The sequence below is a fragment of the Rhinolophus sinicus genome, linkage group LG02, assembly GCF_036562045.2.
Source record: "Rhinolophus sinicus isolate RSC01 linkage group LG02, ASM3656204v1, whole genome shotgun sequence".
NCBI lineage: Eukaryota > Metazoa > Chordata > Mammalia > Chiroptera > Rhinolophidae > Rhinolophus > Rhinolophus sinicus.
Genome location: NC_133752.1, coordinates 99,330,006 through 99,357,258, shown reverse-complemented (window position 1 = coordinate 99,357,258; position 27,253 = coordinate 99,330,006). Strand labels below are relative to the sequence as shown.

Below are 27,253 nucleotides of genomic sequence, written 5' to 3'. Positions count from 1 at the left end.
ATTCATGTCTTTTCAAAGTCTACCAATGTTTGCTTTCAGTCACCTCAGGGTATGGTATAATTTTACTCCTTTCAAGTCTGTATTTGAAATTTTATCATCTCCACAAGATGACTGGGTAACATGGGTTTGGGAGAACCACTAACGGGCAGTCTGATAAGACTCCTGGGACCGGAAAGGGAGGTAAGCTGTCTGGTAGCAGGTCCCTGGTACTTACCAGGATGCTCTTTAAAGAATTCACTACTATCCAAGGTAAAGATTCTTAAGGCAAGAACCCATAAAAATATGAGCTATGACAGAATTCGCAGAGATGAGAGCATTTACAAGCCTCGTGTGCCCTCACACATTTGGACCCCCTCCACCTAAATAGGCTCTGTGCCCTGATTTGTCACGGCCAATCCTATGTTTCTTCTGGGAACACCAATGAGGCTTGCTGGCTCTCTTGACCTTAGAGATGGTTTTTACTTTACAAAAGCAAAAAGTGCAGTACCTATAATGGGGAAACATGGTAGCAATAGCTTATCTCCAAACTGGGATATCACTTAACAATTTCAAGCTTTGTTGAGTAAATTTACATTTTAAAAATTTAGAAGTCCTTCATTCTGAACTGTTAGACCATTACGAAATTTCAAAAATATGCTTACCAATAAAATAAAAATCCTCACTCAACTTATAAGTGTATATAGATATAACAAAATAAATACGTAAATACATACATGGAATCTGAAATCCCCCCTCAGCATGGAACAAAGGTCCTCTGCTACATCAGACATGCAGGGATGCAATGTAGCAACCAATCTTGCATAAAATGGTAGCAAATCCAACCTGCAAAAGTTATATGTGATATGTGTAAAAGGGAAGACATACCAGAAATAATTCATTTTAAAATTTAAACTCTCTCAGACACATTCACACATTAAACAATTATAAAAACTAAGAATCATGCAGATATGCCTAATTATTGCCATCATAGTGCAGTATGTGGAAATTCAATTTCCCTTGTGAAAGCTTACTAATAATCTGGTATTTTCCATTCAGTGCATTACCACACATCTGCAAATTTACTAAGTATTCAATTTTGATAAAATATGAAATATCAAGCAAAGAAAACACTAAGGTTTGACACAAAATTTTAATCACACAATTAATGAGTAAATAAACCAAAAGGTAACTTAAATAGTACAAAACAGAATCCTTTTAAACCATCTCCGTCACTTATCCCTGGGTAAGTTTTTGGAAACCTCAATGTCTAAAGTAAAAGGGTAACCAATAACCAAAAAGTCATTTAAGGGTCAAAATCCCATCACAGACCCATATACTAACTTCCATATTTCACTTACTACAGAACCCACTCAGATTCTAGTACAGTGCCTATTCTTACTTCAGAAAATGAATGGCAAGTCTGGTTACTGATGCCGCCATCCCCTTTCAATTATCAGAGCACTTTCTCTTCAAACTTGGATGCAGCTCTAGAATCATGCTCAACACAGCATTCCAGGCAGCCAGCACCAATCAGAATCAACACACGCTAAAATTTACTTTTCATTCCTGCCACAGACATTATTTTATACAACTTGATTATCCAATGATTCAACAGCCAGCAGATCAGACGCTGAAGATGAGAAGCAGAGAGGAACTAATAAAAGCAGCTGCACTGACAAGTAATGGGAGCTTACAGTGAGGAAGGAAGCTCAACACTACTTGTTCAACACAAGAGCTCCAAAATTACAACAGCCTGAAGCCATTTACAACACTAACAAATAATCCTACGTGTCTTAATTATCCCTGAATACATCACTCTAGAATAATACACAAAAATGGTTTGATCATTAGAGAAAAGTCTGCATACCATGAAAGGCTTAGAATTAGAGCTTGAAAACTCCCAGTACAGACAGATTAAGCCTCAGTTGGAAGGGACACAGTGCAGGAAGGATGAGATGAAATTTGAAAGGTGGAGTCAAAGGGAGGAAAGTGCTCCAAGCCATGCCAAAGAGCCTCAAAAGCTTTACATTTCTCTTTGACCATTATAATTTCTTTTAAAAAATTATTTCGTTCTTACTAATGTGCCAGGCCCTGTCCAAGGCATCTGACATTACATAACATGTTGATCCTATGAGATAGATCTTATAATCACCATTTCAGAAATAAGGGGGCAGATGTTGAGAGAAGTCAAGAACATGGTGGCTTGGTAATAGTACCTCGATCAATTTTTAAATGCATCATATCCTTCCTTTAAAGAAACAGTGAAAATGGCAGTCCATTATGTAAAGATCTGAATCAAAATATTTACTGGTAAACTTTATTTTAAATGTTTAAATAATTTTAAAAGTTTTATCAACTGAAGGTTAAGCTCCTGTCACACAGAAAATGCACACATGTGGGTCACATTACTCCTAGATGATATTACAAAAATGAGACATTCCTATAAGATACTCTCATAAAAATGTAATAATTTTCTGAGTATCTGCTAGTGTTAAAAAAAAGCCTGGGGCAAACAAACATTCAATTTTCTTGCATAATAGAAGGATTTTTACTAATATCAAATTTACTTTCTAAATTTTTAAACTTTAGTTAGAATATATTTTAATATGTTATATGTATATTTCAGTTAGAATATTAGGTTTTTCATACCCACTTTAGCAACAAACATTTTTTTTTCAGTTCATAATCAATTGTCAAATACAAATATCGGGCTTTAAACCCATGCCTAGGTTCACTACTTTCAACTGCCACAACTATAGGTCAGAAAAAGTAAGACAAAAGATAAGATCACAGGATAAGGAAGAGCAGTGCACTAGGAGGTAGGAGGCTCGGGTTCTAAATCTCTCAAACAGTACTTCTGTGACCTCACAAACTGGTCTGGCCTCATCTCCCACCAGTGTCTCCTGGTCACTGCTCAGTCTCACCAGCCTGCCCCTCACTAATCCTCAACAAGGCTGGCAAGCCCTCACCTCAGAGCCCCCTCCCCACACTGGCTATTCTCAAGTAGCTGGAATACACTTGCCTTAAATATCCATTCACACTGCTCCCTCCCTCCCGGAGGGCAAATCTTAGTCCCAAGGACTGGCCCTCATTGAGACCCATTCTGAAAGCTCCATTGAAACTGCAACTCTACCTCATCCCAACTCCCAATCCTTTTACCCGGCACTACTTTTTAAAAATAGAACTTATCACCTTCTAACATATAATTTACTTACTTGTTATGTTTATTGTTCTCATTTGGCACCCTTCCCCATTAGAATGGAAGCTCCATGGGAGACAGTATACCCACACTCAAAACGGTGCCTAGATCATAGTAAGTGCTCAATAGATATTTGTTAGATAAATGAATGTCTCTGGTTAAGTATACTGTGTGAGCTTTTAGTCTATTGTTCACCGTATTAAGGAAGCACCATTTTATTTTTATAAGAGTAATATTAAACTTGATTAAGTTTTATATTTTATCAAACAAAAAGTTTACCAAATATCTTACAAGCAATTAATGGGATACTCATATAGTTTATTTTCGATACTGATGTTATATATATTAATAGGTTTCCTATTTTAAGTATTTTCATTCCTAAAGTCAATCCTCTTTGATCATGCTGGATTTTTATTTTAAATGTACTATAAAACGACATGTTAGTGGTTTGGTTAGAATTTTTATATCGACATTCAAAAGGAGGACTGGTCAATACTTTTCACTTTTTTGGTTTTTGTTAGAATTTTGCCTATTTCTTCATACTATGAAATGGCAAATTTCCTTTTCTATGCTGTGGAATGAACAATACAGCAGCAAAATTACTTGTTCTATAAAAGACTGCAAGAATTCAATAAAGTTATCTAGTCTTAGTCTACTTAAGACAAAATTAACTGATTTTTTTTTTTTAAATTTTCTTCCATGATTACTGGTCTATTTTGTCTTGAGTTAATTTTTGAAATGTGTATTTTTTTCCAAATTATTTTTCACTTTTTAATGTTCTTTTCTTTTTTTCTAAATGCTTCTTAATTTGGATTTTTTTAAAGAACCAACTCTTGAGTTCTTTAACTTTAATCTTGGTTACCTTACCTTTTTCAATAAAATTTGAGATTGTAATTTAGCCTTAAAAAATTTTAACCAAATTATATCATTTCCTTTTTCTTCTTTTCCTCAGCAGGACACTTATACTATGCTCCATTTCTTTCTTTTTCCAATTAACCCAATCTACTTCAAGGTTTTTTATCAGCCCCAAAAGAAAGGTATAACATATACACCTATTTATTTTAAAGTAAAACAGTGTGTGCTATCCATTCAGGCTCCCATCAGTGAACTAACAACACAGGTGTTTTCAACTTCAACAGGAATTTAAAAAATAGTTTAAGGATTCCTTGGAAGATCTGAATTTTTTAAAGCCTTTTCAGGTCGTTAGAAATTCTGGTTTTTGTTTCTTTTGGAACTGGCCACAGGGAAGTTAGATATTCCATTTTCTCATAATCCTCTACCCATTAAACTCAACAAATCTTTCTCCAGCTAACAAGTTCCTAGAATTCCTCTTTTCCATTATACTTTTACAGTCAAATATAGTTTATGCTAAATGTTATCCTGCCCCATTTAAATCTTCAAGTTCTGTGACTCTTCATTCATTACTTCACAAAATAAAATCCCTTATGTTGTAAATGATGTAATAAATAATGTTTTTCCAATGTAGCCCTGTGTAAGTGTGCATTTGTTTTTTCTACCTTCCTAGAAATGCAAGCCTGAAATGGAATGAAGTGCTAAATGCTATACTGAGCCCATTAAAGTTATTAAAACATAAAATATTTTAAGCAACACAAAGAAGAAATTTGTTAAAATTTAAGCTAGATATATAATTTTATTTGACTTTTCTGAAAGTCAACTAGAAAATAAACTTATATCCTTCCTTTGACAACTAAACTTTACAATCTTCTAAGAGTGAGAATTATTTTACCAATAGTTTATGAGTGAACCATTTAAAAAAATGTTTTTTCCTTACACAATAAAACCTTGCTTATATTTTCAAGGTCTCCTGAACCACACATTTAAATATCCCTCTAGCAGTTAATGATCATCAATTTGGTAAACATCCAGACACTAATGATAATAGCAAGAATGTAGAAAGGAACACATATTTGTTATAGGGTGGGGTTGAGGGTGGCGGGGAGGAATTCTTTCTTAAAAATAATTTTTATTGACTTTATTGGGGTGACACTGGTTAGTAAAATTATATAGGTTTCAAGTGTACATTGCTATAATAAATACATCATCTATATATTGCATTGTGTGCTCACCACCCAGAGTCAGTTCTCCTTCCATCACCATATATTTGACCCCCTTTACCTTCCTCTACCACCCTGACTCCCCTCTGGAAAAAGGAATTCTTCAAGGTTTTTATCTCATAATCAATCCGCTTTCTAAAAGAAATGTCCAGTTTTCTTCTCTCTTTAAAATCTAAAGAATTTAACTTGAAAGTTATTAATTTTATGTGTGTTCAAAAATGCCTAGGAAAAAATGAATGCAAGAGAACACTCTTACCACTCAATTAAAGAATACAAAGGATTTTCTTCATAGGAAACACTAAACCAGATGATGATTCAAAAAAAACGAAATATAATAAACAAAAAGACTGGGGTCATTTACTCTGAAATCAACATCCAAATGCTGAGGACTTTTTTCACAATGTTGATGTTCCCAGTACAACAGTGCCACCAAGTGGTACAACCACTAACATATTTCCAACAACCTCACTTTTCACAGTTCCGGATTTAGCAAGCCGGAGGAAGTCCAATCAGAAAGACTCACAAAAACTCCAGCAAACTCGTCTACAAGCTGGATCGGGACAAGCTGTTCAAGAATTAAGTGAAGCCCTTCACCTCTAAAGAGGATCGTGTTGATATTAATCTTAAGAGACTGTGAATATCCATCTGCTAAAATGTGGCTACGTACGTAGGCTTCAAAGTCACTAAACCAACACCAGATTTGTCTGTATTTAAAACAAGGAAGGAAGAGATTCTCCCGTACGTTCCTTGGCCTGACTGACTACACTCAGAAGTTAGCGTAGCTGAGGGAGCCTATTAAGGTATTAGGAGTGTTCTAATCTAGATATATATGTATATTTAAGATGTAAACACTTTATGTGAAATTTCAATTATGTGTGTATTGTTATACTACAAATTAACTAGGAAATGATATGTAAATATCCAATTAAGGGAAATTCTACATTTCATTTCTGTGGAGTCCCTCAAATTAATAAGCTGAGAAATGTAATTCCAGCCTGTTGAGATTATTTTAACCACTATTTATTTAGTAAAGGAAGAAGACAACTGAATGTTAAAACACTGCTTTAGATCAGATCTTTAATAATTGTAAAGATGGACTAAATCAAATTTTACAACTTGTACTGCAAATGATACCAAGAAAGTAAAAAGATAACTTCATAAAATCAGAGAAAATATCTGCAAACTGTATCTAAGGTACATGCACAAAGAATATATAAAGAACTCTTACAATTTAATAAACGAACACAATTAAAAAGGAGGCAAAGGATTTAAACAGACGTTTCTCCACAGAAGATATAGAAACAATAAGCACATGAAAAGATGCTCAAAATCATCAGCCATAAGGGAATTGCAAATTAAAACCACAATGAGATACCACTTCATACCCACTAGAATGGCTACAAGCAAAATGAGACAATAAAGGTGTTGGCAAAGATGTGGAGAAATCAGAACCCTCAATCAGAAGTGTTGGGAATGTAAAATGGTACAGCCACTGTGAAAAACAGTTTGGCAATTACAAAAATGTTAAACAGAGTTACCATAAGACATAGCAATTCCACTCCTAGATATACACCCAAGAGAACTGAAAACATACCTATACGAAAACGTGTACACAAAGTCATAGCAGCATTATTCATAATAGCTGAAAAAACAGAAGCAACCCAAATGTCCATCAACTGATAAGTGGGTAAAATGTGGTATATTTACACAATGGAATATTATTCAGCCTTAAAAAAGAATTTGAATACAGGCTACAACATGAATGAATCTTGAAAACATTATACTAAGTGAAAGAAGTCAGGCACAAAAGGCCATATTATTGTATGATTTCATTTACACAAAATATCCAGAATAGGCAAATCCAAAGAGACTGAAAGTAGATTAGTGGTTTCTTAGGGAGTGGGAGGGTAGGCAGAGAGGAAACGGGATTGACTGCTAATGGATATAAGCTTTCTTTCGGGGGATAAAAATGTTTTAAAATTTGATTGTAGTGACGGTTGCACATATTTAGAACACTGAATTATATACTTCAAATGAGTGAACGGTATGGTACATGAATTATAACTCAATAAAGCTGGGGTTTTTTTAAAAAAGAAAGAATTGTAAAGAACCTTAAGAGGTATCTAGTTTAGTGCTTCCTAAGCCAAACTATACAGACTAGGTAAGATACCTTAATTCTCTATCACAGAGTATTTACATACAAGTATAAAACCTTTGGTTCCTCATAGACATTCAAGTAACTATCAAATAATTCATTCTGGCTTTGTTAGCACATTTTTTGGTCAGCTCAAGCTGAATGAGCTGGACAGATGGAGAAGGAAATCCTGCCCACAGAATAAAGACACTCAATACCGTGTTTCCCCGAAAATAAGACCTAGCCGGACAATCAGCTCTAATGAGTCTTTTGGAGCAAAAATTAATATAAGACCCGGTATTATATTATATATTATATTTTACATTATAGCTTATATTTTATATATTAGTTACATTATATTACATTATATTACATTATATTATATTATATTATATTATATTATATTATATTATATTATATTATATTATATTATATATTATATTACATTATATGATATTATACCTGGTCTTATATTACAGTAAAATAAGACCAGGTCTTATATTAATTTTTGCCCCAAAAGATACACTAGAGCTGATTGTCCAGCTAGGTCTTATTTTCGGGGAAACACGATAAGATTCGTGTCCTTTGGGGAGGTTGGGTGGGTGAGAGAAAAGCCACACACAGAGGGAGGGGCACCTTACTAACAACTCCTACAGGGTCTAGGCGGGCCTGAGCAACAATGAAGCTAGGAGAAAGCAGGAACCAAAGGCAGCTGCCTGCCCCTGAATCCAGAGGGCTCACAGAGTAACCCGCTACCCCTAACACTACCTAACTGGCTACCTAGGAGAATATTCTAGCCTGCTGTTCACTCTAGACCCAATCTCTTTTTCCCTTCTTACCTCTCCCCTTGAGACTGATAGCCTTCTCTTGGATTCAAAGGGTGGAGAAAGGTTTGTGAGTATATGGGGACGTGCAGAAAGGAAATGAGAAATAAAAGGAGAGGGCTGCGGCACGTGACTACTATCTTTCTACTCCAGTCTCCCTAAGGAGCGAGCTATAATCCTCAGGGAAAACCAAATCTTGTAGGTATGGTAGAAAGATACATCAGGGTTAAGGATAAAAGACTTCCAAAATTAAAGGCTTTTCTGATCAATGAAAATGTACAACCAACTAGGAAACATCAACCTAGTCTAAGACTCTCCCAAATGTGCCATTTTACAGATGTGTAAACACAGGCCTTGGATTATCTAAACACTGATATCTCTAGAAAAGACTAGAGAGCACTTTTTACAATAGAAAAGTATGCAAATTAGATATCTGCTTTTATACATATTAGTTTTTATATAATTCAGCTGATTTGAAATGTATACAAAACACAGAAATGCCAGTAAAGAGTAACAGTCAATGTTACTTATAAATTCTAGCCTCAAACAGACTGTCCTCTGCCAGTCAAACCATAACGAGTATTTATTGTTTTCAGTGAGGTAACTTACTAAAGAAATAAACAACTCTCTGTGAGTATTTCTGACGCTAAGGCAGTAGTGCTAACTCAGTGCTCCACGTGCTTCTTCCCATTTTCAAATGTTCTTATCCTGGCCAGTGGGCTAAGAGTAAAAATGAGGTGTCACCTCTTGTCCAAGGTCCCTAGGAATGAGCTGGCTTCACACACTGTCTTCCCAGGCTATGGCAACCCTGGAAGTTGTGGCAGCTATGTAAGATAACATTGTAAACTTCATTTTCAGAGGAATTAAGAGATATGTAGTTTTTAAATACAAATGTTGCAGAAGGTTAGACTGAAGCTGCCAAATCAGTCCAGATTCGGTGCATTAAGTGAGGTAAGTGATAGCAGAAGCCACATGTAAAAAGTCAACAGAGAACTAATGGGGCAGATTTTCAAAATGTACTATATTTATTTATTATTATTAACCACAATTATTTTTAAAATAAAAAGAAGCAAAAAAGGAAAGGAAAAAATTCCCTTAAAACTTACCAAAGTTCACCAGAAAAATGAAATATATGAAAATTCTGGCCAAATATTTTGCCACGATTATAAAAATACTAAATGAATCCTGAAAGAAGAAATGAGGAAGGGAGACCCAGGGAGAACAGACTGCAGAATGCTGAACAAGAGGCAGAGGATGGAAAAAGAAGACACTGAGAAAGTGATTCGAGAGAGTATGATAGAAAAGTCAGTCAGTCAACATATGCATAACTGGAGTACCTAAAAAGGAAAACCAAAACAAGACAACGGGACAAATATTTAAAGATATTTAAAGAAAATCAGGAAAACTTCCCCGAAGTATTTCACAGGAACACTGAAAGGGCATGGACAATCACGGCAATGATCAACACCAAGGCTAGCTATCCTAGCCAAGTTACTGGATTTATTAGACAAAGAATTATTTGGGCAGCCACATAAATAAACAAATCAATTACAGAGAGGAAAAAGAATAAAAAGCAGGCTGGCCTCAGCTTTCTCCACAGTAATACCAAATGCCAGATGACCCTGGGGTAATACCCACCAGACATTTAAGGGGAAAAGGTATGAGCCATGGATCCAATAACCAGCTAAGCTGTCCTTCAAGTAAAAAGTCCAGACACATTATTCTGAACATACAAGAACTCAAGGGATATTTTTTCCCAAGAATTGTTCTTGAGAAAATTATTAGACGATGAACTTCAGCAAACCAACAGGTAACCAGGGAAACCAAACAGGACTAGCAGGGAACATGGAATATTTTAAACTGTATAACTAAGATAAAAACAACTGAGGGGTTAGAGTGACAAATCAGAATGTCAATGTTACATTCCCTATTAGGCTATGTTATCAACATAAAAATAAAACAAAGGGAGGGTGAATGGAAAAGAAGATGGGAAGTCAACTCTGCTGCTTGCCTGTGTGTAATGCTAGAAGTTCAATATCATTCAAGGCTGACAAATCAAATAATACAAATATAAGCACATTTAAGAGCAGAAATGGAAAACATTAAGATAACATTACTGACTAATATCAGATGGGTGAAGAGGGGGGTGAGAAGAGAGGAAGAAGGGGACATGGGCTATTTTATCATTACTTATGGTAGGAAACAATGAGATTGTCTAAACAAATGATCATTAAGGAAACCTATAATCATAAAAGTAAATACTAAAACAAATATACAAACCTTCCTAAAGTCAGAAAACACGTATACCCACACATGTATACTAAATGAGACAATACAAACAGAACATATAATAAAAGACTTAAAAAAGTAAAACCAAAAAGACAAATAATATAACAGAACTCACACTAACCTCATCTGCCTTAGCAAAAATGTAAAAGCCTAACTTACTTATAAGAAAAATATTTTCATAATGGGTCTCAAAGTAAAATTCAATTCAATGATATACAAAGAGACTCAAGTAAAATAAAATGATTCTAAAAGACTAAATATAAAAGGGCAAAAGTATACCAAAAATACATATATACAAATAAAAAGACAGCAGAAATCATAATCGTAATACCAGGTAAGGTAGTATTAAGACCAAAAAAGCATTAAATAAGACAAAGAAGAACACTTTATAATGATAAAAGGTGCAATTCCCAATGAGATATGTCTTATCTTCCAACCAAATAGTACAATAGTAATAGTCAGAAAGCTGAAATCGTAGTAGTTACCAGGAAAAACAACACACATCAACAGTAGCAGTCTTCAATTAACATCTCAACCAATGACTCCTAATCAAGCAGGCAAAAGAGGTCAAGAAAACGGAAGACCTTAATAAAATAGCTAATAATGTAAACCTATCTGATAATACATTTAACTCTGCACCATAAAAACAAAGAATGTAACCTTGTTAAAATATACTCATGAAACGTTCATAAAAATTGACTATATAATAGACCACAAAGTAAATTTCAAAAAAAAATTCCAAAAAGTAAAAAGAGTAGACAGTATTATTCTCTAATTACAGTGCAATAAAAATATAAATTATTAACCATGTCAGAAAACAAATGCCCCACTACCCAGAAATTTCAAATCTCTCTCAAATATCTCCTTAGGTAACAAAGAAAATAGAAACTTATATTGGAGAATTTCTTGAAAACATAAAAATAGAAATCACCACATGTCAAAACAAAAAGATACAGCGAAAACCATGCTCAGAGGACAATTATTAAATGCCAAAAAAGGAACAAAATGAATGAAAGAAACCAAAAAAGGAGAAATTTAACAAAGATAAAAGCCAAAAACGAGTAAGAAAATAGTAAAACAGCAGAATAAGTACATAAATAATAAGTCCAGAGATTTTTTTTTGGTTTAAAAAAAACTAAAATGGATAAACCACTAGTTAAAATATCAAGAAGAGAAAGGGGGAAATACAAATATAGTGTTGTTTGTAATGGCAAAGACTGGACTATCCAAAATGGTTAAATATAGTACACTCATTAATAGAACAAGGGACATCTTTATGTACTGATGTGAAAAGCTCTCCAAGATATAATGTTAAGTAAAAACAGTGAAGTTAAGAATAGGTACAGTAAGTTGCCCTTGTTTAAGAAAACATTATATAACAATTTACAATGGCATTTTCTTATACCAGATGCAAAAGAAACTTTGGAAGGATACACAAGACTCAAGACGGTGGTTTCCCACTGGGAGGAGTGGGAACTGGGCAGACAGGGAAGACGAGTACAGGAAGGATACTTTCCAGCACAGAATCTTTTATACTTTCAGGTTTTGAGCCCTGTGAATATATTACTTATTTTTCAAAATAAAATGTTAAATTTGCATATGACCATCATTAACTCATCAAATGTTTTCCAGCACTTAAGTGTGTACCAAACACTACACTCAGTGTTGGAGATGCACAACATGAAAAGATCTAGTCCTCTCTTTTAGAGTGTATAATTTTTACAGTTTAGTGGGGATACAGGCCACAAACCAACATTTTTTATGATGTGATATAATGTGCGTCATTCTTCATATGAATACATGTTGAAAGTGCTCCAAAAGAGTACCTATATTTACATAAGGGAAACAAGGATGGTTGTTCAGAGAAGACAGCTCTGATACTAAGACTGAAGGGGTGAGCCAGAGATTTTCAGAAAAAGAAAGGATATCCCAGATACAGCAGAAAACAAAGGCCTGGAAGTAGAGAGCAAAGGGTAGTCGAGCAATCATTACAAACTAGGGTTTTGCAAGAGGAAGAGTGGCTAGCTAGAATTAATACTGAATAAGTTGAAAGGGGCTAGATAAGAAAGGGCGTCACGTTACATTGTCAGGCGTTGCTCGAAGTGCTGGGATAAAAAAATAAACGTGGCCTCCTTCCTGAAGCTTCTTCTACGGTATAGGTCAATGTCCAGGGAAACCAACAAAGAAGTTTTGCAGTAGTTTGATGCCGTGACCTTTCATGTTTCTGGCTTTTGCACATACTGTTGCCTGTATCAGAAATGCTCTCTCTACATTCCTCCCCCATCCCGAGTCTAGCTAATTCCTTTCTCAGGACCCAGATTAAACGCCCCTTGTTCCAGGCAGCCTTTTCTTTCCCAGGACTAAATCAATCAGTTCCACTTGCTATATACTTCAAATGCTGTAACTGGTCTTGGTAACTGCACTTCTAATTCCTTGTCTTCCTCTCCAAGCTGTAACCTGTCTGAATACAAGAGCCACATCTGTCTTGCTCAACACTCTCTCCAGCACTAATCACGAGTACACAGTAAACCCTTCAGGAATTAGTCAATGAATGAAAAAATTGTAGAACATTATCTCTCCTGATCTCTCAGGCTGATGATAAGAAACTTAAATTATTATATTTATACATTTCAGATATATAAGACTATCTGGTCTCTTCATGGCTCCAAAATGCTATACATTTATTTTAAGTACCTGTATCTTTATTTTTTTTCTCTCCTCTCAAACCATAAATTGTTACTTTCTACTATTTTTAAGTCCACTTTTTCTAGCAGATTCCAACTACTTCTAATGTGCCATTATCTGCTGAGCTAAAAGCAGATAAATTCAGTTATAAAGACTACAAATATTGGCATAAAACGGATAATAGCACATGGGTCTCGAGGACTTCTTTTTTTTTTTTGGACAGGGAGCAGGCCGTGGTGGAGTGGGATGGAATGGGAATACAGAGAGACAAGATGCTCTTTTATAAGTAAACTACTTAAATATCATTGCATGATTTCCTTTGTTAACAAAGCCTTTTTTTTCTTTTTGCTAACTGTAGTTTACTCTCTGTTATACAATTCCAGATAATTGTTACACACCTTTAATCATTCAAATAAACAGTTGAAAATAATTATGAAAGTAACCATTCCATTGTATATGGTAAAGAAAAGCATCACTTGAAAAAAATTGATCCAAGGTAATGAGGAAAAAGATATTTCAGTTTTCATCAATGCAAGGTTAACATCTTTTCCCATTTACAAATTACATGAAAGTGGAATGTGTCTCACAATCAAAACCTTAAAATTTGCAAGTTTCTTCTTTCTTAGTTGTACATAACATAACGATACATCTCATAATTGATGGCACCTTACGTTTAATGAAATGCAGTATATAATTTTATGTAAAATATTCATCTTTTTTACTTTCTCAACTAGATGATTCTTAATTATCTACTCATATTAGCACATTCCATCTGTTTTGCCTCACTAAAATGAAAAATCAAATGCTCATATTAATGATGCTGACAGGCGATAAACACCAATATGAAAAAAATAAAGTAGTGATTTGGTTTCACTGAGAAATTTTACCATTAAGAGACATTGGACCTCTACCAATCAATGGACCAAATTAAAATCTAGCTTTAAGAAATCTTTAGTGAAATCCCTCAGAATCCGTATCTTTTGGGGAAAGTATCTATCTTAGCTGTACTGTATGTAATCAACATAATAGTTAACTAAATTCTTTAATTATTTATTGTTGAATAAACAGAAATGAGTCTTCTCCAGGTTCCTAAGGTGAATAGTCTATGAGGTCCTGAAATATGCAGGCGAAGTAGGAATTTTAATTTAGTATAATTTAGAGCATTAGAATTCTCTAAAAGCATTATGTAACTAACTGAATATGCTTCTTGAATTACTAGCAACACTCACAATCACTAATGTGACTTCCAATTCTAAACCATAATAACTAACAAAAAAACTTAAAAATTTTCATTTAAATACAACTGCAAATATTAGATACACTCAATTACTCTGACATTTACACAAAATAAAAACTCTCCAAAAAACTTATATACCATATATTATTTTTTCTCTTCAGAGGCAAAAGTGTAAACCAATTGCTTCTAGCAATGATTAAGTCATTATTTTAATTGTCACTATTAATCTTAAAACATTTTCTCTTAAAATAACAGAAAAGCAACAAAAGAAATATTTCCACTTAGAGCTAATGAAAAAAAGAACAAAAATCAACAAGAAACAAGCTTTAGAAAATATGCTAATAATAATGTCTGTTGACAAGAGATATTTTTAAAGAGGTAATTAAATAAAAGCTTTGATCTTACAATTATAATCATCACTGCAGAGTAAAAACACTAACAAATTACTCTTTTTTTAATACTTACCTTTGTCTGGGAACTATAAAGAGGGCCCGGACCAACTTCTTCCTATTTGCTTTTGTGTTCATGTTCATGCAAAAATCCATTGCTGCCTATAGGAGAAAAAGCAAAATTTTTTCTTAACAAAAATCTTGATTTAGTCACTGAAAGCAGAAACACTGGATTTTACAATGGGTTTCTACTTGTTCCTCAACATTTCAAAAAGGCTTTGAAATACTAGCATTGTAAGCATATCCCAAACTATAAGATCACTAAACTGAAATTCCTCTCTCCTTATATAGCTCAAAATATGTGTTTTACAAACTTTTTAATTGCAACCTAGTGTTAGAAACAGAACTTTGAAAGCGTGAAGTGAAGAACATGAGATGTTTGGCAAATGATTATATGAAATGTACAATCAATGCCTTTGATCTCTTTAAATTCAAGTAAATCAATGTTAATATCAAGGAAGTTTTCTGACAGAATTAGAAAGCAGCAAGAACAGTTACCAGGAGCCAAGAAAACTACCAAGGCTAATAAGGACAATTAAAAAGGAATAAGGATGAACTAGGTATGAGAGACAGGCACAGATTCTTCCCAGGAATGTGGAAGAGTTAACTGCATCGACACTGACTTTAAAGGTTTAGTGTTGACAATGATGTTTGGTAACTTTCAAGAAACCACATCACAGGACTATAGTAAATATTCATAATTGTCGTTAAATATAGCAATCCACCATTCTATATTTTAATAACAAAAATATGTTCAATATTTCATCAATATGTCTAACATCAAATGTAAGTGTAAAAGAAAAGCTAGGAGAGGTGTATGTTCTGGGAGACAATTGGAAAAAAAAAATAAGTAACTGATATTTTTTAAATACAGGTGTGTATGTTTTTTAAAGTTAAAAAGTTTCAACATACTTGGTTTAAGAAAATAACAAGTTTAAGTTATACTTTAAGGAATAAACTATTATCAAATATCCTTTTGAGTTTCTCAAATATTTTCCTTCTACAGGTTCACAGGATTATTTTATCATCAATCTCAATCTTTAGGTAGATTTCTGGGTCAGATGTAAATAAAAGACTGTCAGATTTTCCTGAACTATGAAGGATTTCTACTTCTCACCTCCCATTTGAGTAAAACTGTTGATGAAATAAATACCACAAGATGTTGACGGGCTCACACTGAAAGTGTTCACCAAGATTAGATTTCTCACCATTAGTCCAGAGATTAACGTTAGTTAGTGTCACTGAAGTTGATCTACAAACCCCCCACTGCTAAACACAACTGGGTTTAAAATATATATATTAAATCAAGCGAGTAAAATCAATTTAAATTTTTTTCTACTTATAAAGGGAATACAATAAATGTTATTGAAGTTTACACTTTATAACAGTAAAGCTTATTATAGCTAATTAGAATAACAGAAAAACTGAAAATATACTCAAGTTCCTTTAAGCAATTCACTCATAATGAAACACTGAAAAATTCTGAACCTAATAATAACAATCTCAAAGGTCATGTAGTCAGAAAAGAAAATCGGCAAAAACTAGAAAACTTTTCTCACACACATACACATACACCCCCAAAAAACAACAACAAAAATAGCTCTCAAATCAACATTTTTAAAAAATAGGGTATTAAGAAAAATTTTAAATGGCTAATAAATGGCCTATGTTTCAACATAATTAGGAAACATAAAAAGTACTTCAATAACTATTTTATAACATTATCCTTTAAAATACATATGTACTTTGCATAATCTAAATAAATGTTATAAAAATAGACAAATCAATAAACACCTTCCCTACCATAATAATAAAAGGTCAGTTAGATGGCAAAAAAACCCAAAAACTAATGTTCAAAACTCTCCACAGATTAGGAGTTTGTAAAACATATCAAGGCCTGGTACACACGGTAGGGGTTCAATAAATATGTAGAATAAATGAATAAAAGACTACATGAGTGGGAAAACTGCCAGAATTAATAAATCTGAGGAAATTAAAAAAGAAAAACAAGTCTCACATGTATATTAATTCTTAGATTTAACCAGTCCTGCCCTGTGGGTAGAAAAGGAAGCAAAGGAATCGCTATGGTGTTGTCTGTCTGCCTGGATTACAACTGCTGCTTCACAACTCAATAAGCAGTTTTTTTTAAAACTTGTTTCAAAACATTTTAGGTAATGAAAGAGAGTTCAACAACCATTTTTTATTTTATTAAGTAAAATTCTTCTGATCATCAAATGCATGCAGAAACACGCATTACCGTAAATGACACTGGGTTTATATATTGTTATATAATTAATGAATTCAAAGAATTCTTAGATTTTTCTACCTATTTCCCAAATACTTTTCCCTTTTAAGCCATTCGGACCTTTGCCAACATAAATTGAAGAAATTTCTTTGATGAGGAAGCTGACTCTCAGAGGAACCCACTGGAGTCCAACAGGAAAGAGTGGCCCCCTGTTTTTCATCTGGCCCTCAGAAAGCTAATTCAGAATTTGATATGTGGTCATCAGTGGCAACCGTTCTTAATACTGAGCTGGGCACTAAAGGATACTTTCCAATAAAGATTCACAACAATATTGTTACTAATATTCAAAACTGATAGGATCCTTCCCACCTTCAGCTTCCATTACAGTACTCAAAATGAGTGGGGGTGGGGCAGCATTGCTCAGGTATCTCTTTCATCCTGTTTATATCCAATGAATGCACGAAAATTTAGCAAGGGAGAGGTTCAATCATATCGTAAACTTGCAAAAATAAGCAATTGTTTAAGAGGTGGTTTCTGCTATATTTTATAGAAGAAAAGGAGAGACCATCTCTTAAGAAAACAAATCTGTAATTACTGTCTCTGAAAACAACACATAGATCTAATCACTGCTAGAAGTAAGCCAATTTGGAATTAGAGTTTGAAGCCTGTCTGATTATATGAATAGTTACTGAAATACATCTAAGTTATTTGAAGCAGAGCTAAACAAGCTTAAAGTCGAAAAATAAGCTAACTTCTGTAGTTCTCTACAGGAGACCTCAAAGCATTATGGGGAAAAAAGATAAAAGATTACATTATACTTTGACAAAAATATGGCCGAAAGCAATAATTTTCAAACTTTGGATTTCAAGAGCCTTTCATGCTCTTAGAAATTATCAAGGACCAGAAAGAACTTCATTTATGTGGATTACATTTATTGGTATTTACTATATTAGAAATAAAACTGAGAACCTTTAAACATACTCATTCAATAAAAATACCAATAAACAGATAAGTTAATATTTTTCGGAAATAACTATTTTTCTAAATGAACAAAAAATTAGTGACAGAAGAGTGGCACTCTTTTAGAAGACAGCTGGATTCTCATATCTATTTATGTCTTCAATCTGCTGTGATATGTTGTGTTGGATGAGGTATGTGAAGAAAATCCAGCTTCACACATACATACAGCTGGAAAAAGGAAATGCATTTTAACATCCTTGTCAGGATTTATAGGTATTTTCTGATACTACACAAAAACTTGACAAGTGGTAGTTTCTTAAGGGTTAGGTGAAATGTGGAATCTGAAGCCATATCAATCAACTTCTCATGTTGTTAGTGTAAAATCCATCTTGCACTTTGGCTCTGTAACACCCAAGCAAGATTTTGTTATCACTGTACTGGTCATTTAGAACAATGGTTCACTGAACTATGCAGATCTTCCAAAAACATACATAACAATTTAAAATTACACTATTGAATATCACCACCAATCCCATCAGAGAAGTCTCATCAATAGTCTCTTCAGAAAAGAACAGGGAGCTGTCAAGTTTATGGTGGTAGATGTAAATTTTCCAAAATTTTAATTTTTGATTGAAAATTCAAATGTGTTCATCAGCAATAAATACTTCGTTGTTTTTCTTAAAGTGAGAGGCTCACCTTGTTCATGTTAGAAAAACCTGCTAAATACCCAAGTTTGAATAACCACAGTTTGTCCACCAGCTCTTTCAAGTAAAACTGGTATTTTATGAAAAAAGCAACTAGTTCAGCTTGCAACTCAAACACAAGTGGTTTTTCTCAGGACAGCAGTGAGACAGCAGAAGTGCTTTACATGTCCTTCCCTTTTCATCAGGTTAAAAGCACGTGCACTCAAAGGTTGAAATGAAGTAGTATCTCTCATTTTTATGGATTCATCAAGGAGATTCTTAAGTCAAAGCAGCATTATTCTTTTCACTGCAAATGCATGGCAGTGAAGTTAACAGGGCTATTAGTACAGTTTGCTACCACTGCACTTTGATTTGTGCAAAGTCCTAATGTCAAAAACAGTGAAAAAGGGAAAAAAAAATCCTTAAAATTAGTATAAAAAGAGTTTTGACCTTATAGACCCCCTGAAGGTGCCTTGGAAGACACGAGGAATCTACAGAGCATACTTTTAAGAATTTCTGATCTATTTTCTAAACTGTAGGGTCCCTATGTAAATAGGAGAGGTGTCACGCCAACAGGATTCTAGAGACAGTTCCACTTCCCCCCAAAAAAACCCTATCAATTGGCTCTAATTTTATGTGTTTATTTTGGATTCCCATATAAGATCCCATTTGAAGAAATGATTCATTCTATGGCTAAAATAGTCCAAAAATCAGAGACATTCCTAATTAGAGCTATCCTACACGATCTATATGCTTGAGCAAAGTTACACAGAGACAATCATACCTTGTCTATCAGATCTCTGTTGACACAGTTGGGCAATTGCTGGAGGAAAGCATCTACTATGAGCTTGAGATGAGATCCGGTGCTGGCTTCTTCATCCTCTTGTTCTAACATAAAATCAGTTTTTAAATAGGTTAAAAATATAGAGACAATATAAAGTTAAAAACAGCCAATTACTAGTTATTTGGGAAATAGATAATCTAGAGTACTTTTCTTACCCATGAAAAAATGAAGCATATTTAAAGAATATTACTCTAGAAAGTTTGGGGATCTCTAGAATCACAACCTCGGGTTACTCCAATCTTTCAGATATCCACTCTAAAAAGGCAAACGTCTACACTGGACACAAAAATCTGAATCATAAGTTACATGTAGTTTTTATAGTACAGCTGTTATTTTTATCTGCCGCGCATCCCTTCCCACAAGGCTTCAATTAACAGCACCTCACTGCTCTCCTTTGAAGGCAATCCCTGGGGTTCTGATGGGGAAGGGTGCTGGCAGGTCACAGCACATCACACTCCCCTCAGCCACAGGTAAAGCATGCCGGACCAGCCAAGCGCTTCCATGACACTTATAGACAGACAGTGGGAGAGAATCTCTCTTTTCTTTGATGTCACTAGCTGGTATGATTTGAGCCTGGGGCAGCCTGTAGCCCTGCCCACCCTCCCTTCATGACATGGAGAAAGAGAATCTGCAGTAGGAAACAATGAAGCCAACAGAAAGAAAAGCAATACTGACAGGAGATATCCTTCTAAATAAAGAATCCTAACTAATAAAACTAACAATGTAGTATTTTTTAATTAGTAAATACAAAACATTACTCAATTACAATATCACAGCTGAACTCATACTAGTAGTTGTCTTTTATCTTGCAACCATTTTAGAATAACTTTCAAAAGCATTTATGTTAAGATTGTAAAGATTATGTCATAGAATTAAAATAAATTCAGAATAATGCTAGGAAGTAGAAAAGTATAAGAAATATTTATTAAGATATTTATAAATATTTATAGAACTTATAGTCACATAATATGAAGCATACAATGTTTCTGTTCTAAATCAAATTCCAAAAAAGTGATGGCATGGAAACAAAAAAAAAACCCAGGAATTAAAGAGAAAGATCCCTAGAGCTTTGTGTACAAAAACTAACCAAAATTAAAACTGGCAAAAGAGTGCGTACCTTGCTCATCAAGAAGTTTCTTTGTAAGATCTTCAGCTTCATCCGTACTCTCTAGCTCCAAGGTGTCATCATTAATTTCTAGGTTCTCCAACTCAAGTTCCAAATCATCAGGATTTGATACCTCCTTGTTATCCTTAGATTCTTTTGCCTCTGCTTGAAAACAAAGAATCAGTATCTCTGAATTAAAAGTCATACTGAAATCTTGCTACAAAAAAATTGATAAGGATTCACAAAATGTGCATCATTTGTCTTAGAATCCACATGTTTATCTGGCAACATTTGAGTATAAATTTAATGTACACTCATATTCAGATTTTATAAAATAACATTATGCTCACTGAGAACCAAGACCCTTTGATTCTGTATGCTATCTGTTCCCCGAAGGAATGAATGGATGGATGCAAAGGATGGATGGAGACATACACAGCATGAGGATCTGTCATAAAGTGAAGGGGAAGTAAAGTTGATTAGATAAAGTGAACTCAGATTAAGGAGGGTCTCAAACTCCAAGATGACGAGTTCAGACTTTTTCTTTTACACAGTATGACCTTTGCTGGGTCATGAGAACATTTAAATGTGACAGATGAAGATTAACTTACCAACAATATATAAGATAAATCAGAAAGATAGGAAAGACTAGATGTAGAAAGACCAATTAGGAAAACATCCTAGATTAGAGGAAACAAAAAAATTCAACAAAACAAAATAGCCAGGAATTGGTAAAAGGTTAAATGGGAAAGATAAAAAAGGAGGAACTGAACTTGATTCAACAAGATTGGGATAATGTTGATAATTATTGCTGGGTGATAGGTAATTGCCAGTTCACTATACTAGCCTTACTTTTATATTTGAAAATTTTCGTTTAAGTAAAAAACAAAACTCCTCAGTTCACGAACTTATGCTTAAAAGAGTGGTGAAGTTATGGTATAAGAGACTGAAACTTACATTTTTCAGCCTCACCTTCTCTCAGTCTTCTAAATCTCATAATTTCTGCACTGAAAGCAGAAATGTTTTTTTGTTTGTTTGTTTTTTTATTGGGGAATGTTGGGGAACTGTGTTTTTCGAAGGCCCATCAGCTCCAAGTCAAGTCGTTGTCCTTCAATCCAGTGGAGGGCGCAGCTCAGCTACAAGTCCAGTCACTGTTTTCAATCTTTAGTTGCGGGGGGCGCAGCCCACCATCCCATGCAGGATTCCTGGCAACCTTGTTGTTAAGAGCTCGTGCTCTAACCAACTGAGCCATCTGGCCGCTCCAGAAAGCAGAATTGTTTTACTGATACGTGATACCATACCATAATTGAGAGAATCAAAACTAACTACTATGGATTGGTTTTGCTGCTTCTACATGGAGACAGATTACTATTTTCTCATTCATTCTTTCTTTCATTCAACTATCATTGAAATTGTTACTGTAATACATGCTAAGTACTATTCTAAGCACCAAGGATACTGCGTTTCCCCGAAAATAAGACCTAGTCAGACAATCAGCTCTAATGCATCTTTTGGAGCAAAAATTAATATAAGAACCAGTCTTATTTTACTATAAGACTGGGTATAATATAATAAATATAATGTAATATACTATAATATAATAATATAATACCGGGACTTATATTAATTTTTGCTCCAAAAGACGCATTAGAGCTGATTGTCCCGCGAGATCTTATTTTCGGGGAAACGCGGTACAACTTTGTACCAGACAAAACCTTGCCTGTATGGTTCACACACTCAATCTCCAGTGTTCCCTGATGTCTGGTTCAAAAACCAACATTTACTGATTAGCTACTATGTATTCAGAACTATGCTGAACATTCAAAAAAAGTTTAAAATGTGACCTGTGTTCTCAAGAAATGTACAATATAGCTGAGGAAAATAAACTAATATGTACTTGGGAGTCAAGTGCGATATGGTGAGGAGAGCGCTACAAGCAGAAAATAGAGCAATGGATGAAGGCAGTGAGGCAAGATGACTGGCTATTACAGAAACTGAAAAGGAGGAAAAAGTCAGGGTAATGTAGTAACAAATACAATTGGAGAGGAAGACCCGAACCGAATTAGGCAAGGTCTTTGAGACAACGTGAAGAGGTTTACATTATATTTGAAAGAAATGTAAAGCCATTAAGATATTAGATAGGAGAGTAAAATTAATTTTTCAGAATGCATAGAGGAAGCAAGAGCAAATGCAGAGCAGCCAGATAGAAGGTACCGTAACCCAGGTTAAGAGATGACGGTAGCTTAGATTAGAATGGTAGCAGTAAAGATAAAGCAAACCTGAGATACATTTAAGAGATACATAGATTAACTAGATTTGATTACTAAACTGACTACTACTCCTCTTCCATTGGACCCTGGGAAACACTGACATTTAAAAGAGCAAATGAAACTGGAAGCCCAAGATAAGTAGAAAGAAAAATCAGGAGGGTTTAGTACCACAGAAGCCCTGGGAAGAAAATGCCCCAAGCAGTAAACTGTGTTAAATGGCTGGAAAAAGCAAATGAGACAAAGATTGGAACTGCCCTGGACGGTATAGCAACATGAAAGTAATTGGCAACTTGGGCAAAAAGAGTTTCAGGGTAGAGGTGGGATTGGAGCCAGACTGGAGTGGTTTGAAGAACGAGGAAGCAATAAAGTGAAGACTCCCACTATAGCCAATTCTTTCAAGAGAACTGCTTTAAAAAAGAGAGAAGACAGTAGCTAGAAAGGGATGGGAGGCCCAGGGGGACTCCAAGTATTCAGTTTGTTTTCTCAAGATGAGAAAATGTTTGTATACTGAGGTCAGGATCCAGTAGAGATGGGGGGGGGGGGACTGATACTAAAGATATACAAAAAGGATAATGGATTACACAGCATTCAGGAGAAACAGTGAGTCAAGATTCAGAGTAAGACGGACTGGCCTTTAATAGAAGGCATACAAGTTGACCATAACACCCAGGGAAAAAACATTCTACAACATTCTACAAGGCAGGTGGGTTTATAAAGAAGGGGCACAAGGTTGAGGGAGTTCTGTCTGATGGCTTCCATATTCTCTATTAAGTATTGTATCTGGCATCTTCTGCTAAGGAGGTGTCATGCAGGGAGTCACGCAGGGTCTCTGGTCCCACTCCCCACATAAGAACGCAGGACATGGTGAGGCCAAAAAGGAACACCCACGGAGCCATAGACAGGGGAGTCATACCACTATAGTCTGGCTGGCGGCTGGGTTGGAGACACAGGAAGCAGGAGTCATACTATCCACAACCTGCCATCCGTTTGTCTCTGCCAACCAACCAACCTCACTTGTTAGCTGCAATCCGCCATGCTAACTGCAATCTGCTCTTGCTAGCTCAGCCACCATCTTCTTGCTAGCCCCCATTTTTCTGCTGGCGTAGCCACAGCAGTTATATTAGTGGCCAATGGCTCACTGGTTACAGCTGATGGCCAACTAGCCACAACTGATGGCCATCCAATCACAGTTGATGGCCATTTACTACCTGAGCCAGCACCTTTCCACGTGAGGCCAAGAGCCTGGAAACTGCACTCTTGGCTCTGTCCCCACAGGAGGGAAGCAGAATAAAAACTGGAGAAAGAATGAGAATGTGTTGTGGAACGTGGGCAAATGAGTTGAGAACAGAAATGCTGTCAGGTTCCCAGGCAGTGTTCAGGACCTGACTAAGGCTGATGACCATGAATTTATAAGCTACCAGCCTACCTAGCTGATCATCTCCAGGAAAGCACGACAGTTTGGATACAGAAATCAGTAAGCTGGGTGGCTGAGTTCATCCAAGGTTGAACTTGACAAGCAGATGTGAATGATGGACAGAGGGCAGAAGAATGTACAAGAGAGATACTAAAGATGTGCTATACCAGAAAGCAATCTAGAAGAGGATGGCCCGCCCCCATGGCTCTTGTCAAAATCCACACCAAGCTTCAAAGTCCGTGACGAAGGTCCATCCATTTCTTCTCGGGTTTGATCTGCTCTCCAGCCGTGTGCACTGCCTCCACTGTCTTAACCGCCACAGTGCTTTGTACTGTTCTTATAGCCCACTCCTACCTTACTGTGTGGCCCTGGCTGCCCATCACTAATGTGACTGTAAGTGCACAGATCCTATGCTCGTATGTCTCTCCTGTGGCACTAAGTACATTATCTCACAAGATAATGTAGAGGCCCTAAACCCACTTACTGAAAAAGAAACAAGTATTAGGACCCTTCAAGTAAGTCAATCTTGCATGATGATAATACGGAAAAATCTACACATGGCAGAAACCATATAACTTTTTCAAATCCTTAAAAGTGGAAAAAATACGGGGGTGACTAAAGTTTTAGGAGCTAGTTCTCACTAGGGCTTCAACAGCACCTGAGGAAATGCCCTTTTTAACATTTTAACTAAAAAAGCTGGGTAGCAGATATCTAAAATAACTATTTTATATGTACTACTCCCTATACTTTTTGAAATACCTAAAATATCTCACTACTACTCTTCATAAAACATTAATTTACCTTAAGGTGAAAATATATTTGCAATCAACCAAGAGGTTTTAACATTTTCAGAGCACACACGGGCCTCTTGTAAGGCTCTCCCCATAGGATGACTCTACTACCTTTTTCACAAAAACAGCAAACTTTTAAGGTTCAGTGTATTTTAACTTAGGTTTTGAAGAAGAATGTTATACGTATACTATTCTTCTAATTAGTATCCTAACAAGTACCACCCCACTCATTTCAATATATATAGCATATGTTTTAAATGTTTTAAACAGCACAAAACTAATTTTTAAAAAAAATTCAGTTAGGTTATTATACTAAACAAAATAAATCAGACAGAACGAGTTGAGAACCATATGATTTCACTGATATGTGGGACATAAAACTGAAGGTGACAAAGGACAAGACAAGCAAATAAAGAAACAAAAACTCATAGACACAGACAATAGTTTACTGGTTACCACAGGGTAAGGGGGGAGGGGGGTGGTAGAAGAGGGTAAAGGGGGTCAAATATATGGTGATGGAAGGAGAACTGACTCTGGGTGGTGAACACACAATGTGAGATATAGATGACGTATTACAGAATTGTACACCTGAAACCTATGTAACTTTACTAACCATTGTCACCCCAATAAACTCTAATAAAAAAAATTAAGTTAAAAACCTTTGTGTTTGGGTGATAGTGATGTGTCTGTCAGTGAGGATTCATGGACTGTAACGAATGCACCCCGTGGGGGGGGTGGTGACAGTGGGGAAGGCTGTGCCTGTGTGGGGCAGTGCATAGACAGGAATTCTGTACTTTCCACTTAACCTTGCTGTGAAGCTAAAACTGCTCTAAAAAGTAAAGTCTACACTAAAATAAAAACCATTTTGTATATCAAAGGAAATTATCAAGAAAGTAAAAATACAGTTTTTAGAATGGGAGAAAATATTTGCAAATCATATATTTGATTAGGGTTTGGTATCCAGACTAGATACAAAATTCTTACAATAAAAAGAAAACCCAATTAAAAAATGGGTAAAGGACATAAATAGGCATTTCCACAAAGAAGATGAAAAGATGTTCAACAGCACTAGTCATTAGGAAAATGAGTATAGGATAGCTATAATCAAAAAGAAAACTGGCCAATAGCAAGTGCTGGAGAATATGTGGAGAAACTGGAATCCTTGTACACTGCTGGAGAGGATATAAAATGGTTCAACCACTGTAGAAAACAGTTTGGCAGTTTCTCAAAAAGTTAAACATATGACCCCACAATTCTTCTCCTAGGTGTATACTCAACAAATTGAAAACAGGGACTCCAGTACATATTCATAGCAGCACTCTTCAGAATGTTTCCACAAACTGTGGAAACAGTCAAAAGTCCACTAATGGATGACTGATAAACTGTGGTATGCACACACAATGAAATATAATTCAGCCATTAAAAGGAATGGAGTACTTATAAATGTACAATGTGGATGTACCTTCAAAACATGATGCTAAATGAAAACATATACAAGAGATCACACAGTGTGTTATTCCAGTTATATGAAATACTCAAAACAGATAAATCCATAGACACAGAATGCAAGCTGGGGGAAGGAAGGACTGGGAAGAAACTGTTCAACAGGTCCTGGAGTGATGGAATGTTTTGGAAGTACGTATTAGAATATCTATACATCAAAAGCAAAGTGTATTACGTCCTAATTTTAGTATAAGTCACAAAAATTACTAATCTTAACATAACTTGAACAGCAATATTACACAGTAATTAAGAGCACAGTCATTAGCTAACAGGGCTTACATTGTGGATCTACCACTCACTAGCTGTGTATGTTTTTTAACCCTGGGTAGGTACTTAACCTCTTTGTGCCACAGTTTCCTCATCTGAAAAACAGGGATAACAACAGTGGGTATCTCATAGGTTTGTCGTGATTAGATGAATTTTTATGTACATTGTAAGTGCTAAAATGATGTTTTGCACAAAGTGATTGTTACATAAAAACTATTAGCTATTAATTTTCTTAAATGGGCTCCCTAATAAACACATCAGAATGCAAAAATAACTTCAAAAAAAATTATCTGCTCTCCC

The 27,253-nt window shown here is 35.1% G+C and overlaps 1 protein-coding gene across 4 annotated transcripts in view; it reads right to left on the bottom strand.

The window, feature by feature from the left end:
- Window positions 1-27,253, bottom strand: part of UPF2 (UPF2 regulator of nonsense mediated mRNA decay) — a 96,946-nt gene that overhangs the window by 42,758 nt on the left and 26,935 nt on the right. For 2 of the 4 annotated variants that reach the window (XM_074324984.1, XM_074324982.1), the window contains exons 6-9: window positions 20,721-20,873; window positions 19,544-19,647; window positions 14,888-14,973; window positions 714-822 (exon numbers count right to left, since the gene is read on the bottom strand). In XM_074324984.1, the coding sequence (XP_074181085.1) occupies window positions 714-822; window positions 14,888-14,973; window positions 19,544-19,647; window positions 20,721-20,873 (452 nt within the window). The remainder of the gene's footprint in view (window positions 1-713; window positions 823-14,887; window positions 14,974-19,543; window positions 19,648-20,720; window positions 20,874-27,253) is intronic. The other 2 variants (XM_019710276.2, XM_074324983.1) reach the window with 1 other exon arrangement.